This window comes from Phasianus colchicus, chromosome Z (genome assembly GCF_987193195.1).
Source record: "Phasianus colchicus chromosome Z, bPhaCol1.hap1.1, whole genome shotgun sequence".
NCBI classification, from domain to species: domain Eukaryota; kingdom Metazoa; phylum Chordata; class Aves; order Galliformes; family Phasianidae; genus Phasianus; species Phasianus colchicus.
The window spans coordinates 31119064-31136439 of NC_143476.1; the positions used below are offsets into that span (position 1 = coordinate 31119064).

General features: G+C 34.1%; 1 protein-coding gene and 1 long non-coding RNA gene across 3 annotated transcripts in view; one reads left to right on the top strand and one right to left on the bottom strand.

The window, feature by feature from the left end:
- RASA1 (RAS p21 protein activator 1) overlaps window positions 1–17376 on the bottom strand; it is a 59400-nt gene that overhangs the window by 24454 nt on the left and 17570 nt on the right. The window contains exons 3-11 of the mRNA XM_031609930.2: window positions 15974–16109; window positions 15154–15224; window positions 12906–13023; window positions 11872–11903; window positions 10162–10214; window positions 9345–9495; window positions 5705–5783; window positions 2893–3013; window positions 64–220 (exon numbers count right to left, since the gene is read on the bottom strand). Coding sequence (XP_031465790.2) covers window positions 64–220; window positions 2893–3013; window positions 5705–5783; window positions 9345–9495; window positions 10162–10214; window positions 11872–11903; window positions 12906–13023; window positions 15154–15224; window positions 15974–16109 — 918 coding nt within the window. The remainder of the gene's footprint in view (window positions 1–63; window positions 221–2892; window positions 3014–5704; window positions 5784–9344; window positions 9496–10161; window positions 10215–11871; window positions 11904–12905; window positions 13024–15153; window positions 15225–15973; window positions 16110–17376) is intronic.
- On the top strand, window positions 4697–6971 carry LOC149912785 (uncharacterized). 2 transcript variants are annotated; one of them, XR_016462325.1, is made up of 4 exons: window positions 4697–4716; window positions 5656–5728; window positions 6305–6367; window positions 6685–6971. It is a non-coding gene; the product is annotated as an uncharacterized LOC149912785 (long non-coding RNA). The 2 variants fall into 2 exon arrangements; XR_016462324.1 differs by lacking the exon at window positions 6305–6367.

A 17376-nucleotide genomic window follows, 5' to 3' on the forward strand; every position in this document is an offset into this window, starting at 1 on the left:
ATGCCTCAAATTAACAGTCAAGTCTCCTGCTGCACATACAAGAATTAGGAGCCAGCATCCTACCTGCCAAACAAGCTGTCATGTACTCCATAGACGGAACACACACTAAGGTCTATTAGTCCTTTGGGTTTTGTGGCTCGTTTTTCACTTTCAAAATAAATAAGCTGGGCATCATTTCCCTCTAATATAAAGTACAAGTTTTTCCATCTCTTTCCTTTACCTGCAGAAAAGTAAAGGCAGAAGTTATGATTGTTTTAAAGAAAATATCAATTTTGTAAAGTAAGGTAACAAAACAGAGCAGTTTATTTTTGTCAAATAGAAGGACATTTAGCTTACCACTATTACAATGACATAGCTAATCACTGTGAAAGATCAACAAAAAACACTTTCTGACCTTGTGGGGTGTACTTGATTATGTTGCAATGGCACCCAGTCAAAGGCTGATATCAGTAAATATGATATCCTGTCCTCTGGTGGGATAAGTCCTTCTCTGACAAACTTGCCTCCACAATAAGTTTTAGCTATAAACTTGTTTTTTACAGTTTTGTTTTGGCAACCTTGCTTGTTTACAATTTTGGGACAGAACACTTGCAAACCTAGCAGGAATCAAAAGACACCTGAGAGGGACTCCAGAGGGTCATCATCTTCGTATTGCTGGTGGTCATCGTTACTGTTTGCTGGTTCAAGACTACAATCTCTGGACAAGTGCACACACCCTTCCCGCCATCCCTTCTCCAGCACTGCAGGTTGACACCAGAACTCTTTGAAACAGACCTTTTAAGTACTCTGATGACCCATCTTTTTCCTGTCATTTTTTCCTGACTCTCATTCCTTCTCTGTTTTCCTCAGTTTTTTCTTTTCATTCTTTTTCTCTCATAAAATTATTAAGTAATCATTAGATCTATTTCAATTTCTTAAATGCTGTACTTCATACAGTTGTTAAATCAAAGTTGTTAAGTACTAGGATTATTTTGGTTCCTTAATGTCATATCGTTTAGCAGGACAATTTAAGATAGATTCTAAGTATTGGAGTGTCAGTATTTTGGGATAGTTGTTCGCCAGTATTTTGGGGATAATTGTAGCATGTAGGCTATCATGAAGTCTGATGATTGCATGCGGACCTCTGTGCATCATTTTACCTTAATCTAACCTCGTGAATCTGGTCATCAGTTCCCTCCCCTGATGGGCAGGACATGACAGTCACACAAGGTAGAATATCAGTACGCATACTCAATTTTATGCAACACACAGCTCAATCTAGACTGTCACCACAGATTTACATACAGTTACAGTGAGTTCTTTAAACATCTTAATTTCAACAAGATTAAAGCAAGTGCATATGAGCTGCTGGGACACTGTGTTCGTATGACTAGAAAGACTCCATATCTGCATAGTTAACAGTTTATGTCCTGATTCTCTGATCCTACTTATTACAACAACTTTTAATTAGGAAAAAGATTCTAGAAAGAGAACTACTCCTGACCTCTGAACAATTTGCAGCAGGAGCATCAAAGCAACTTAAAGTATGAATGAAGAGCAGAAATGGGAGTACATTATATGCAGATCTGAATCAGAATCATACACTTATATGCACTAATCTGGCTATTTTCACTTGTTCCAATCTCTGACCTCTAATGGATAAGATCTTTCTGGAACTAATTCATATGTAAGTCACAGTATGCTTTAGAAAAAAAAAGGCAGACTTATCTTTATAGTTTGAATATGATAAATCCACCATAGTAGCAGTATGGTTTTGAAAACATGACCCTACCATCCAGTTATTACACTGTCCGCTAGGTGGCAGAGCGATTGTTACATTTGTTACATATGTGGCTATGGGCATCTCTCTACATCTACACAGAACTCCTGTTTGCATTTTCAAGTATTTCATTATCTCTCTCAGCTAGAAGGTTATCACTTAATTCTCATCTGATTCTTTATTCCAGCACACTCCTGTATACACCTCTGACAACTAGTTTTCTTAATAGAGGAGATACTTTCCTTGTTCTGTCTGAAGTTCTGTGGCTTTGTGGATTTTCTTCTCTTTTCTATTTGGCTATATTTAAAATCATACCCTTCTTTTTTTTTTTTTGTTTGCTATCTACATTACTATCTGAACATATCCTTTTAGCTATGGACTCCCTCACCTCTAAAAAACACACTACTAATAATTTTTTCTCTTTTCATTACTGTTGATTAAAAAAAAAAGTAGAATTGAAAACTTTTTAAGGGATTAGTTGCCTCAGAACTTTAAAGACTTCCCCAGTGGCTCTCCAGCCTCGCTGTCCCAAGCTTGTGTGCTGTACGGCATTGTTCTGATCAAAGTGCAAGTCTTGTTGAATTCTTCAGGGATATAATAATGTGAGTTAAGCCATTAACTTTTAATGTACTCATAATACATTATGGTTGATGGTACCATGGTTATAACTCTAAAAAAGTCCCCATGTATCTTATAAATAAAAAAATATTTTTTAAATTTAAAATAGGCAATCTAGCCTGGAATAACAAAACAGCTCTCATCTTCAATGATTGGATTTGTAACCTTCTAGCATCAATCTGTCTGCAAAAATATGAGCCCCCCCAAAAATATAATTTTTTTCTCAAAATAGACATCATTTAATGTGCTTGTAATCTATTCATGACAAACATTCCTAATAGTTGTAATGTACTCCATATTTTTTCCTGAAAAACTGCCAATCACCTTTATGCTGCATGTAGTTTTGGTTATGTGTTTTTCATACACTACTTAGGAAACAGACTTTTTCATACTCTTTACACATTTTCTCCATCTTGTTCAATTCTATTTTGTCCTTTCTAGTACCAGTTTTATATAATAAGTTATTAAAAATGCATCCATATTTGTTCCACAAAAAAATTGTAAGTAAAACTCACTTTTTTTCAGAAGATAGCCTTTTTTAACAATATTTTTATAAAAAGCATCCTTAGTTTTGCGACGAATTGTATTGTAGATTTCTTTTCCATCCAGTGTATCATTAAACACTTGCTCTTGGTGCTAGAAAAGAAAGAAAACACATTTTAAGTTCAGAAATTGCTATTAAAAAATCACATACTTTGAATGCTGCAACCAAGATTATCTTACTAACAAACTCTTTAGTACTGTGTACTACATTGCTTTATTAAAATGCATGAAATTTTAATACAATAACCTGGCTAGAAATGCATTAACTATTTTCTATGGAATTATCAAAGAAGTCTTCAATACAGACCAATGTTTACAAAGTACCACCTGTGCCCTTTTAATATTAAATAGAAAGCAGCATCTCTTACAGCAACTTCTGTAAAACTTGTGAAAGTCTTGAAAATTACACCTATTTCTACCAAAGTTTTTCAGACTGAGTAATAAGAGAAATTTACTCTGAAGAATGCTGCAGATCACAACTAAAATTGACATGCTCACAAAGTTGCATACCTCCTCTTTAATATCATTGAAATTTGTATGTTCTAACTGGGTAGAACTGTAACAGAAGACAACAGAAGAAAGAAGAAACATGAAACAGAAAAAGGATAAATCACACAAAGCTTTAAGATTTGTAAAGTCAAGTAGCAAATGGAAATGGCCCAAAGACATTCAGTGCCCCTTCAGTTAGCCAAGCCAAATTCGACCTTACCTAGTAATCTGATCAGTAAAAGGTCTTTAGCCGTAAGATAAATGAAAAACTGGACTGTCAAGCAGTGAGAACAGTGCTAAGATGAAAAATTATATGAGAATTGGCTAGATATTAAATTTTATTTTTCCTCCTACTTGTATAAGAATTATAATTTTGAACAAAACAATAAAGGCAAGGTGAAAAATACTTCGGTAATACTAACAGGAATTGCAACACCCACAATGGAAACAACATCAAGATCTCTCTTAAGATCTCTGTAACTATGCAAGAACAGCAACCTTCCCATTGACATAGGAAGTCCATCACACCCACATTAACTGTAAGCATGACTTCTGAACTTTTTTTTTTATAGAACATAGACTAATGTATTATAGGAAACAAAGGCCACACACAGCGAAACCTAAAAAAAATCATCACTGGTCACTTTTTAAACAAAATAAAGTCAAAAACATGAATAATTTAAAAGCATATAAAGTAGTCTCATGGAAAATTATAGTAAAAAAAATTAACAAAAAAATCAGTAAAGGAACTGTAAATGCATATGAAAACAAGCTAAGATTATTAACAATTTCTGCCACAGTCCAAAAGATGCTATAGTGCACGAAGAAGTCTACTAGCAAAGCTTTCAATGATGAGTCTCCAGATACAAATTTACTATTTATTCCAACCATGTTACTGAGCTTAAGTAAACAGCAGCAAACAATTGGGGAGCATCAGTGGCACAAGACAATCAACAATAAAGACTGGAATGATGCTGCATGGAAGTTGAACATGTTACTATTTATCACAAGAAAACAAAAGATTATTTTGCCAAAACAGTGTTGATAACACACCAGGGTTTTGTCTATTGCTAAGCAGTGCTTGCACAGAACCAAGGGAGTCACTGTCACTCACCTCACAGTGAGGAGCCTGGGAAAGGAAAAGAAGCTGGAAATGGATACAGCTAAAACAGCAGGCTTGAACAAACTGAAGGGGCAATGAATGCCATCTAACACCTCAGTGACATTAAAAACTTGAGTTGTTGTTTGTGTTCTGGACCAACTGTTGCTCAGATACCAGCTGGGCAACAGACTGCTTGAAGGAAGTGGTGAGTGATTGCCTTTGCATCACAGGAACTCTGTATTTTTTTCTGTTCTTTGCTACAAATTTGTCTCAACCCAGAAGTTTTTCTTTTTTAAGTTGTACTCTTCCTAGTCTCTCTCCCATTACATGGGATAACAGAATAAACAGGCAGCTCTGCGGGTGCTTGGCTGTTCACTAAAGCCAGCCTACCACAAAAAAAATTATACAGATGTTATCACAGAATCAACATACAATGGCTTTTGGTGGAAGGGACTTTAAAGCCCACTCAGTTCCAACTCCCTGCCATGTCCAGGCCTGCTCCACAGATGAGGCTGCCCAGGGCCCCATCCAACCTGATCTTGAACGCCTCCAGGAATGGGGCTCTCACAGCTTCTTTGGGTGGGCACAGCATTTACAGAATCATAAAATATCAAGCATATTTCTGTTAATTATTTTATTTAAATATTTAAGTAAAAATATTTTATACAATGTCATGATACCACTTATACTAATGATATGGCTGTTCTGGTCCATCATATTAAGGACAGATGAGCTTACACTGGAATAACTTACAATAGAGTAGTGATAAGAAGGAATAGTATGAGGAGAAATAAATGGTTTTAACATGCTCAACTTAGTGAGCTGACTAAGGGAGAATGGTGTGATAGAATGACCTGTGAAAGGGCAAGAGTACTCCTGAGTAAGTCCTGCAATTGTAATATGTTTCCTCTGGGAGGAGAAGAATGCCAGACACTATAGATTGGAGTGTATTATGGTTTCCACCAGCACAAGATTAAGGCACAGCATTGTTCAGCCATGGGGCAAAGCTGGGGGCACAGATCAGAGGATGAACACTTCAGGGCACAAGCAAAACTTATCATATATTCTGTTGACTACAAGACAACTTTGGGTAAGTGAATGCACATAAAGATAAAAGAAACACACATTCCTGTATTGTAAATAGATTTGATGATGATCAGATCATCAGCGAATGCTGAGAAATGAAATCTTACCTGCATTGGAACAGGATCTTTAAGGTAATATCCTTCAACAATTTGTTCTTTTCTATAGTGCTCAATGATGTCAGCAATACTGTTTCAATAAGAAAAACAGGATTTTAATATTAAACTTGTTAGCTTTTCCTATGAAAGAACTTGCTTTTCCATTTAAATCACAGAAAAAAAAATCTTACAATTTTAAAAATTGGTGTTAAATATTAAAAAATCTCATCTGTAGCAATGAGAATTTAATAATACAATAAATCATATTAATATGTTATGCATACCAATACTACACTGAACTCTGAAGAATATTTTATTTTGTTGCTTAACATGCCAATGTTTTTTCCATATTCAAATAGTGCATGAGCATTATCAGCTCTCCAAGCAGGCTGAAAATTGTTATTTCATTAGCAAGAATTTTCAAAGTCTTCTACTAACTAGGTAGAAGAGGGATGGTAGATACTGCACTGATCAAAGCAATTTATTTCTAGGAGAAGAAGAGGAGAAAATAAAGGGTTTTTAGGAGATTATATTTAGAAATTGCAAAGCTTTTATGTTGAACAAAGTACATAATCAGTAGCACTCCTCAGAAGTCTGCATTGTAATTATCAGATTTAGATGTCAAGCTGGAAGGCTTAGGAGAGAATCAATGACAAATACAAACTAAAATCCAAGGTAAGAGTGGCTTTAACTTATTTTTGCAGTTAGTGAAATTTACAAATACATATTACAAATGAATCGCTCATATATAAAACAGCAACTTGGAAAAAACAAGAATTAAATAAGCAGAAATAAGGGAAATATAAATAAGAAACATCATTATTAAACTTGATTTGATATTCAATTGTGAAGATGGATCTTACTACTGCATTATAGTAGAAATTTTAAAATGCTTTGCACAAGAGATTGTTCCTCAGTGTTAAAATTGTCCAAGGAGCCAAGACCTATCTCATCATCATGAGCAGTATCTTTTTATTTTTTACTGCTTACAGGGCAAACTGAGCTATCCCAATTGCTGACATTTCAAATTATGAAGAATCCAGAAAGCAGAAATAAGCACCAACACTCTACACATTGTTAAGTTGTAAAGAAAAAGAATGAACATACTTGATCCTGTCTTTGAAAATACAGACTAACTCATCAACTGGAAACAATTTCCAATTAGCTAATCAACTTTCAGATTATCTCATCACTGAAATTAAATCTCAAATTCACTCTAAAAATGTTGCATCACTATTTCTGATCTTCTTTGCAACAGAATCACAAGTAACAAACAAAAACCCTTAATTTCAATGGCTTTTTTTTTTTTTTTTTGGAAAACAAAAGGTTCTGCCATGTAGGTTGAATTTAGTAAAGAAGATAGGTGGAAAGGACAGAAGAAATGGCCTGATACTTATCTCTTACCACATTTTCTAACTAACACTAACATCATTTAAAATAAACAAAACCACAAAAACTGTGAACATTTATGAAAGTTTTCCACAGGCCTGTTGAATATGGAAGACACATCTGGAGATTACCTAGTCCAGCCCACCTAGATTAAAGCAAGGTCAACTAAGGCAAATTGCTTTGGACCCTGGTCAACAGTTTGTCCAACATTCTGGGCAAAGTGCTTCAATGTTCAGTCACTCTTTCAGTGAAAGAAGCTTGCCTTACATTTAAATGGAGTTTCCTGTATTTCATTTTGTGTTCACTGCCTCTTGTCCTGCTGTTATAGATATAAATATAAATATGAATATAAATAAGAGCCTGGATCTGTCTTCTGAGCTCCCTCTCATCAAGTACTAATGTACTCAAGTAAAATCCCCCTAGGCCTTCTCAAGGTTAAAGCAAACTCAGCTCTCTGAGTCTCTGCCTGTATGTTCTAGACTTTGCACTTCTGTAGAAGCCTACAGCACCTGGATGTGGCATTCCAGGGTCTCCAACACCAACAACTAACATTACCTTGCTCAGTTTCAGAGACAGGATCAAATCAGACACATCTAAGATAGTGTTGCTCCATGCTGGTAACTGCTAATTTTACAAATGAGAGTTCTTGACGTACAGCAACATCACCACCACAGCAAGATCACCACAGGGCTAGATCAGACTTGGATACTTTTCTTCACTGCACCCTTAACAGTATTTTGTTTTGGATTTGTGACTACAACACTGTGCTAGTAATACAATGTTTGTTTTGGCTATCACTGAGAAATAGTTTCAGCATTCAGGCTCTACCTCTTGTTCCCAACTCTTTCCACCCTCCACCAAGTGGGCAAGAGATGAGCAAAATGCTGGGAAGGGGTACAACCAGGACAGCTGAGCCAAACTGACTAAAGCGATATTCCATACCAAATGATGTCATGTTCAGCAATAAAAGAAGAAGAGGAGAACGAAGAAAGAGAGATTAAAAGGACAGCAGAAGGTAGAACCCAGATCATAGCAGGACACCTAAGAGTGCCATCTCACTCTCTACCCTCAGAAGAACAGGACAGAATGTGAGAAAACTTATGAATCAAGACAAAGACAGTTCAGTAAGTGAAGAAGTGGCAGGGAGAGAAGATGCAAGTGGAGAGGAAGGTTCAGTGATGCAAAGGCAAATCATTCATTACAAGCAGAATGATGGCCAAACTCTGACCAACTACCTTGGAAGACCAAACACCCCTTCCTATTTCTATTCCTTAGCGCATCTCTTTGGTCAGTATAGGTCTCTGGAAAACAACACTGTACAAGCACCGCTCAGCAACAGCCTGAACAATGAAGTTTCGTGAAGATATTAACATTTCATTACAAATCCCAATCATGGCACCATATGGCTGGTGGTAAGAATCTAACTAGCCAAACTCAATACAGCCACTAAGAACTGATCTTGTCACTTGTTCCTAGAAAATGTACTAAGGCAGTTAAATGAGCAATTTTTGATCTTCTTCCATTGTGTACACCATATATAATACTATGTACTGGGACCTTCAAGCTTATAGCTAAAAGACCAACTTTTATCATTGAGAAGTCTTGCATCTACAAAAACTTTTCAAGTATGATTATCAGTGATGGATTGACAGCTTCTTCAAAGAAAATGAGAAATATATATCTTTTTTTTTTTTTTTGAGATTATTGTATTGTTATATCATTGGCAAAATAAATGCACTCCAAGTTTTCTCATTCTAAATGGAGTCATCTGCAATTCCTACCAAAGTATCACTTATTACACTGCAATTTAGTAACTTTTTTCCAACAATGAAAATATTTTTTCCCTTCCCTGTAAATATCCTTTTCTCTTATTCACACTTTGAAATTCCTGTGGAATATTTCAAATAAAACTAAAATCTTTATATTCCTCTTTCAAATGGAGAACTCCTATTACAAACAGCAGCTTCCAAGACAATACAGCATTCTCTCTGTTACACCTCCACACACGACCCATATGATCTACAATTTATAGACTGAAGAAACTAGTTTGCAGAAGTGCACTTCAAAATAAATAAAAAAACAAAATCTATGCACAGTCCTCAAAAACTTTCTTTGTGTTAACTATTAGGATGGCTAGGCAAAATATTTACTATGCTGTTAAGAAAAACAAAGTCTTATACCAGTCAACAACTATCAGGAATAAGATACAGAAATCTTACACGAACATAAAATAGACACAATTCTTCTTACCACCATAACTTACCTGTTATAATATCTGCCTCCCATCATAAACTGATTGTTTGCTGTTGGACATATCTTAAATCGCTGAATATTTTCACTGGTCCGAAAATAAAGTGAATAATCACCGGGTGTATTATCTGAAGGCCTCACAAGAAAACTGCACACCTGGCCAACTGAAAAGATTTGACAGTGTTATTTAATGCTATTTCTTTTTTTTTTTAAAATAAGTATTACTTATATATCCTCATCAACTTCAGTGTAAACCAGAAAGAATTGTCCACTTACAAGAGATACAAAGTTGATGAGCTAAGTTCCAAGAGTGACCCCGAATCAGATGTTAATGCAAAATTGTTTAGCTGTAGATGGCAACCTACCTACATAATGCCATTAAAAAGTTTCATAATTTGTTCTCAAAAATTCATTTTTCTTCTTATGTTTGAAGTATACTATTTTACACTAAGGGTCAGAAATCTTGATGTTTTCATTTAAGTATATCCCCTTTGAAAAGATTTGAAAAGCCTTTATTATATTTTCTTTTGGTCTAAAACAATATTTTCTCCTGAGAAAACCTGAAGTTTTTTTAAATTCATGTATTAATCAAAAAGTATTTCATTATTTCAATGAAGATTATTAAATCAGTTATATTAAGAATTTAAATATATTTAATACTCATAGCCTTAACAGTTTTCTTCCAGTGTAGTATTCTACTGCAGTAACAATCGCAGAGTCTGATCAGAGACAATCATATACTCACACATGAAAACCCACAGGTTTTAATCACACAATACGTACAACGGCTTTGTGCTACTTAACTACCACTATGTCAGAAATACAAATACCTGTCATCAGCAAATTGTAAGCCTCTTGTTTGGAGATCTTCCCATGGAACCATCTTAACAAAGATGAAGAGAAAAATTAGAAAGCAAGATCTCTTTTTTCGTTGTGGTGACATCCAAGGCTCTGGCACCTATGAATTGACCTTTATTTTAAAAGACCTAATGCATAACAGATGAGAAGATTATGCTACTCAATGCTACTACTACACCAAGAGCATGAAAAAGGTAGTATTAACAGGCACGTAAGTTATTTTCAAGAAAAAATGCTCAACAGGTAGAATTGATGTTCAAATCTGACTGCATTTAGAGATTTAAAAACAAAAAACAAACAGCAACGATGTTGAAAGGGTAGCTAACTTAATAGGCTCTATGTGAAGTTAATCCCATACAGGAATTTCCCAAATCATGAAATCCAGGGCAAAAATAAGGAGAATACAGTAAAGAAAAAAAAAAAAATCAAACTAATTTTGATAGAAGCTGTGGAAATAAAAACTAGGCTTTTCTGAATAAAAACTGCTTTAATGTAGAATCTTTTATGTTCTGCAGAGCCCTGTGTGAGAGCAATGTCCCAAGAAATTTCAGCAGCCTCTGTCTAGTCTCAGCCTGATACCAATAACCAAAGAACTGACATTACAGTTTAGGTTCAGCACATCACATGCTACAACTTAAGATCTCATTCTATCCTATAAAGGAAATCTAAAAATATGGCCTACAGTTCATTACATTTACAATGGGCAGGGTATGGAGCAGAAGGTTCCCTTATGCATTAAAAATGAGCTCTATTTCTAAATCTTTTTTTCTGTAAAAGATTTAGAGGATGTTTTCTTGCTACTGGAGTACTTGAAGCAAAGTTGTCTCCCAGAATTCCTCTGTGTACTGCAAATATCTGTAGACAGAGTCAACCTCCAAACATTTATTACAGCTTTCTTAATAAATAAATATATGTTCCTGTATTTTTGAAAGCTCCCTGCTGCCAAACTGACTAGCAGAACATTAGGAAAGAGTAAGCAAAATAAGTATCAGTGATGTTCTTTTGCCAATTAAGATAACAAGAAATGCCTTATTCAGCCATCACCCTGTTGGAGGCTGCAAAGAGGGCAAGAGAAACAGGAAGCAGCAGTTGCACAAGCAAATGCAGGACAACAACACAGCCAAGCCTAGAGATTTTCTGAAACTTGCTTTGGTCTGTACTATTGAAGACAATGTAACTATCAGCAGTTTGCTGCATCACTACAGAATTAAGCCTGAAATGTATCCACTCCAAAAAAAAATTTCAATACTGAAGGAAAGGGCACAATTATCACACAGCCTTTAGTTTTCACCTTTAAGAGTTACTACACGGAGATAATGAAGATGCAATTATTACACCATCATTCTTCTACTGGTACTTTATAGTGTCTCCAGCATCTAAAGCTGAGCAGTTCTGAATAAGGCCATCTCTAAGGCAAACACTGCCTTTGCTCCACTGTGCATATTTTGGCTGAACATTATCATACAAGATTCATTGAAGATTTTAACCCATTACCAATAGACATCAGTATTACAAGACTTTAATGTCTATTTTCCATGCATCTTCAGCAGCTGAAACAGAAAAAAAATTCTAAGGCAAAAAATAAGCATCTTCTGTTCACCCTTCCAAAAGCCAGGAAACCTCATAGCTGAAGTTTATATTTTATATTTTAATTAAAAAAAACAAAAACAAAAAATCCTTACATTTTGCCTTCATGTGGATCTTCTTCTCTTCCCTAATGAGAAAATTGACATATTAAGTGCATGACAACAGTACAAGTTAGTTAAGAAAATAAACTTCATACGTTAAGACCTTCTGTAAAAAAAAATTAGGACTCTAGGATATTTCTGAACTAAAAGGGCTAACTGCAGTTCTAGGAAAATGAGCTTTGCTCTTCATTCGCTAAGCGGAAATTCAGCCAAAATATGTTCTTTGAGATAATCCTTTGTGTCATGTTTCAAGTCCTTCTTTAAGGGAGACAAATTTTAAAAGTCAGCTTTCCTCAGGTTAACTTAATCAAGATTATAGAAGGCTGCAGTTTAATATTGTTGTATTGTTGTTTAATATTGTTGTAATATTGTACTGCTGCCACATTATAACATAGATCTCTGAAAAGCAGCTGCAAGTAATTATGCTATTAGCAAAAATACTTAGACTACACAACAAAACTTTATCAGGACTCCAAAGCAGTGCTGAGGTTAAAAAAAAAAAAGCATTTAAAACATCCTTTAAACCCTCTTTTCCCTTGCAGTAACTCAATTATCTGCATGTCACCTGGTTAACTTCTTGAGCTCTACCTGTCTAGGTATAATTAATTCACAGGTATGCTTTTTGTGTATTATCCTTAAAAATTACCCACCTACTACAATGCAAAATTACATTCTGTTTAGACTGTGAATAGGAAACAAAACCCAAAAGCAACTAAATAACTCTCAGATTGTTTATCAAGACAGGTAAGTTTAGGAAACTGCTTAGTAAATCTGCAGTACCATTCATTTATATTTCTTTGGGCAATATGTGAATAAGAGCTTTTTTAATACTGAATTAGGCTTATAGGTCTGTTACACTATTTTAAAACAGTCCAATTCAATTATTAGGCTTAGAAAAGCACATAACTAGACATGAAGCAGTGTCACTGGTTTAGATTCATTCCAGTGTTTTCCCAATTTACATTTACCATATATATGTGTACAAATACAATTTTTTTTTAAGAGACTTGAATATAAAAATGACTTACCACTTCCTCTACCAAATCTTCCACAATAAGACCTTGTTCATCTGTCCGAAGGTTTGTAACCCACATCCAGCCATCTTCTAATTCATTATGGACAATAAACATGTCTCCTTTAAGGAAACTGAAGAGTTACAGTAAGAATAAAGTTAGAAACAGACTCATAATAAAAACTATAAGACAAAGAATTACTGAGCATTATTTGAGCAAAACACCTGAGATAAGCTGCATGTGAAAATATATCAATTGATATCCCAAGCACGCACACATGTATTTTTCTCACAGCTATCATATATGAATATTTATACTTCGATTTACATTCAAAATCCAATGCATACTTGAATTCTATCACCTTGGAAGTGTGTTAAGCATGCACAGAACAGAAATAACACCGCAACACTATTAGAAGATAGAGACATTTTTCTTTTATCAAATAAAGAACATGAAAACAATCAAATAATAGTCTATATGAAAATAATATTCCTTACTCCCTAATACTGTTTAATAAACCTCATCTCAAATAATGAAAGTCTGTTGCGTACCAATTATTTTATGTTTTCATATACAAAAACAAATGCTACAGAGTACAGAATAGTTACTAGAACATGCATGCAATTAGCTACAAGAAAAACGTAAATACATAGCATGGAGATACTCAAGGAAGCTTTGTTACTGGAAGGATGGGTTCAGTGTTATCACAAACTCAGGTCATATGTGAACATTTCACAGCAGTACAATAGGACTTCTTAGTTAAGTCAGATGTTGAATTGGGGGTACAGGAAATATCAGTGAGACTCTGAAGCTCATTCATTAATTATAAATCCAGCCCAAATTTACATAGCAAATTTCAAAGAGCTCATTTGAGATACATTTTAACAGAAAAGTCTTTGAACAGCTCAAAGAAAACAAACAAAAAAATCCAAATGAAATAGGGTAAACGAATTCAGATTGTAATGGGCCCAAATTTTAAGAATGAGTGATTTCCTGTACATTGATTGCATCAGCTCTATTGCAAAAAACTACTCAATAAGTTAATGCATGGAGGACAGGATGAAATCAACCCTGCAATACTTAGAACTCTAATATCGTGGTTAATATTTACAAAATCTTAAATTATGATTTAGTCAAATAGCATCTTCAAGTGTATGTTAATTTGATCTAGAATAAACCAAAAAATTTGGTTGCAGTGTGCCAGGAACAGAACTATTTTAACCAAACACGTCTCAAAAGCCTAGCACAGACCTCTGCATTTCTTTTGTATCTTACAAGAGGGAGAAAATGTATGATTTTCTAAGATTTGTACTATGATAGCAAAGTAATGAAATGTTTTTCTCCTGTAAGTTGGTACATGCAGTAAGGTACTTCTTGGACTCCACTGATATTTTTATTTTTGCAGGTAGTAGGAAGTCTTACTTGCAAAAAGCAATCACAACCCCTACCAACTTCTTCCTTTAGGAAATAATCACCTCAATGAAGAAAATTCTCATAAAATTCTTTAAAAAGGTCAGATTGTATTGCACTGCAAGCTTTGGGATACTTTGACCTTAATGAGGATATCAAGGAAATAAAGGATATACCTTTTGTGTATTTTTAGAAATTAGCATAGTTCAATTTGAAGGGATTTGCAAAGATCATCAAGCCCAACACTACCTTAAGTCAATATTTCCAAAACAGTCACCAAGTTTCTACAAAATATATGCTGTAAGATTAAAGGACAAGGGTTTTTGTTTGCTTCTTTTTAACACTGCTCCACATTCTTATTTCAAAAAAGGCACTAAATATGCTATTCTTAAATTTATGAGTAGTCAATATTCACATTCTGTTCCAAGCAATTGGGACTGATTTGGCCTCAAACACTTATCTGTATTAGCTAGTTCTGCAGGCAGTTCAGGAAAAAAAAGCCTAGCACATTTATCTCAAACACTCACACAAGATACGTTTGAATAGAACTCTTTCATACATGTTTACTCTCTATAAGAATGTAAGTCTTTGCAAATCTTACTTCAGAAAAATAACATTACTAGTTTTAGTTATCAGTCTAACTCTTTACAATTAATGCAAGCAAATACACAGAAAAAAATGTTATTGCTATACCCAACAACAACAAAAAAGACATTCTTTAATCTAACCATGTATTAAATATAAAACGTGTCTGGAAAAAAAAATCTTGTTCATCTTGCACATGAATATACATCTTAAATCACTAGTATTTATAAATACTCCGAGAGATTCACAACTTATTATTAAAACATACCTTATTTCATCTGTTTCTGGCACTTTGGTGTAAGGCAGAATTGCTCTAACTCTCCTCCTGTCCTCCACAGGCTACAGTTTAAAATGAAAGCAAAGATAAAACTTTGTCAGTATTTCTCTCCCCAGCACTTCAGAGTGTCTTAAGAAAAGGACTTGTAACAGTCACTTATATCCCTCCAAGCAATGTAAAATTTTCAAAGCTCAAAACAACTACAAAAGCCATAACTAATATAGCTGGCTTCTACAGCTCTCATTTCGTTTGTCTTTGAAGCACGACAGGTAACATTGGCATCTTCAAAATACATTACAATAGGGTAATTTCTATGTAAAACTGTAGTTCTAGACTTTCTTCCACTTACAAAAGTTTAACTATCAGAAACATCTTTGTTTAGGGACGTAGTTCGCATGGTTTTATTAACTGCTAAAAAAATTGAGCACTTGAAAGAAGCCTCACTTTCAGAATCCTTTGTTATCTACAAGATGATTATTTAGAAAACTGTTAGATACACAAGATACCACAAACCAAGAAGTTACCTACATTACTAGATGAGAACTGCACACTTGTTTACTGACATCATTATACTTTCAGAGATATCAGCAATATGTAATAATGAGTTCTCTCACTGCAAACTTTCAGTAAAGACATCTTTTTAGTCATTGTTTTGCATCAGTAAGAATGCACTTACATATTCCTTATGCTTATCATGCAGCCAAGTATATGTGGAATTAAGGGGAGCTTTTCAAAAAAAGCAGGAGTACTGACTAACGGCATTTAAATCAATGGCTCTTAAAAATATCACTATAAAAATGTTACTACTTACCTCTGGAGGTGCTACTGGAAATAATAACTTTTCCCCCTTCAATAAACAGGACACATGACTGTAATAACCAATTAGGTCTGAGAGTGAAGCAAAGCGACGTCCACCAATGTAATAGTCTCCACACATGGCGATAATTCTGTTAATTAAAAGAAGGAAGCTTGACATAGGAAACTTCTTGTTTATAAATGGTTTTTTCCTACTTTTTTTCTTTTAAGAGAAGGCTTTGAAGCAGTGACTACATTTAGTAATATCTTGTAATACAATATTACAAGATCTCTACAAGCAGATACGCAAAACATAATTAATGGGTATTTTGTCAAAAACTACTGATAAGTATCAGAGAAAACATACTTCAAAATTGCAAAGGAAGCATAAAAAATACAACTTACTGAAACTAAAGAAATTTAACAGAAAATAAATGTATTCAACAGTATCTTGGAAAACTGACATAGTGCTTTAGTATATGCAGCAACATTATTATGTGCATCGTGCAGGACACACAAAAGTATCAAACTATATCAATAACAAATGAATCTACTTGATTACAGAATACTGAAAGAACTTCAAAAATTAGTCACTTTTCTAAAGTTATTTAGTTCCCATGCTAAAAGTTAAGAAATTACTTTGAAATAAAGAGTAAGTAGATATTTCAGTTTTTCCAAGATTTGCTATTTGACAGGAAAGAGCAAAGAAAACCTCTGCAGTTGTTTAACACAACAAAATTCTCACAAAGCTGTTTGCTCATCTTTAAGGGGTCTGTTTTTGTTAAGATGCACATTCATGAAAACACTGTCATATCAAAAATGGAAATCATAATCAGTATTCTCACTGCTATCATTAATTATTCGTTAATATTCATTACTTATTCGTTAAGTTACACAGTAAAAATAAAGAAACGCTCATTGATATAAACATCATTATTTCTGGTAGAACTATAAAACATCATTGTCTGCTTTTTGTTTTGTTTAAATTAAATCTGCAGCTGAGCTTTCAAATGAACTGTATCATAAGTAGAAAAAATATTCCTACTTTTCTCTTGAATTCTGGTTGCAGAGTGCCAGTTGTTTTTTTAAAGTCTTATGTACACCTCTACAAATTAAAGTCTAAGAATACATACTACTATTTATCATTTGATAAAAATATGAGTAATAAAGTCAAGAAATTGAGAAACAAATTATTACCAAATTGAGCACATTTTGCTTGTTAGGAAAAATAAAATCTAAGAGCTAACACCAATTCTCCTCGCAACTTCCATAATGAAAACAAATTATCTTTAGGATATTTCATAGTAAATTACAGTAGAAGTGCTCTACTTACTTTTTATTCTCTTTTCTAGCTTTGGGAGCAATTCAAAAATAAAAATAAATTCAACTGCCAAGAAACTTATCCCTCATCCAAAATGA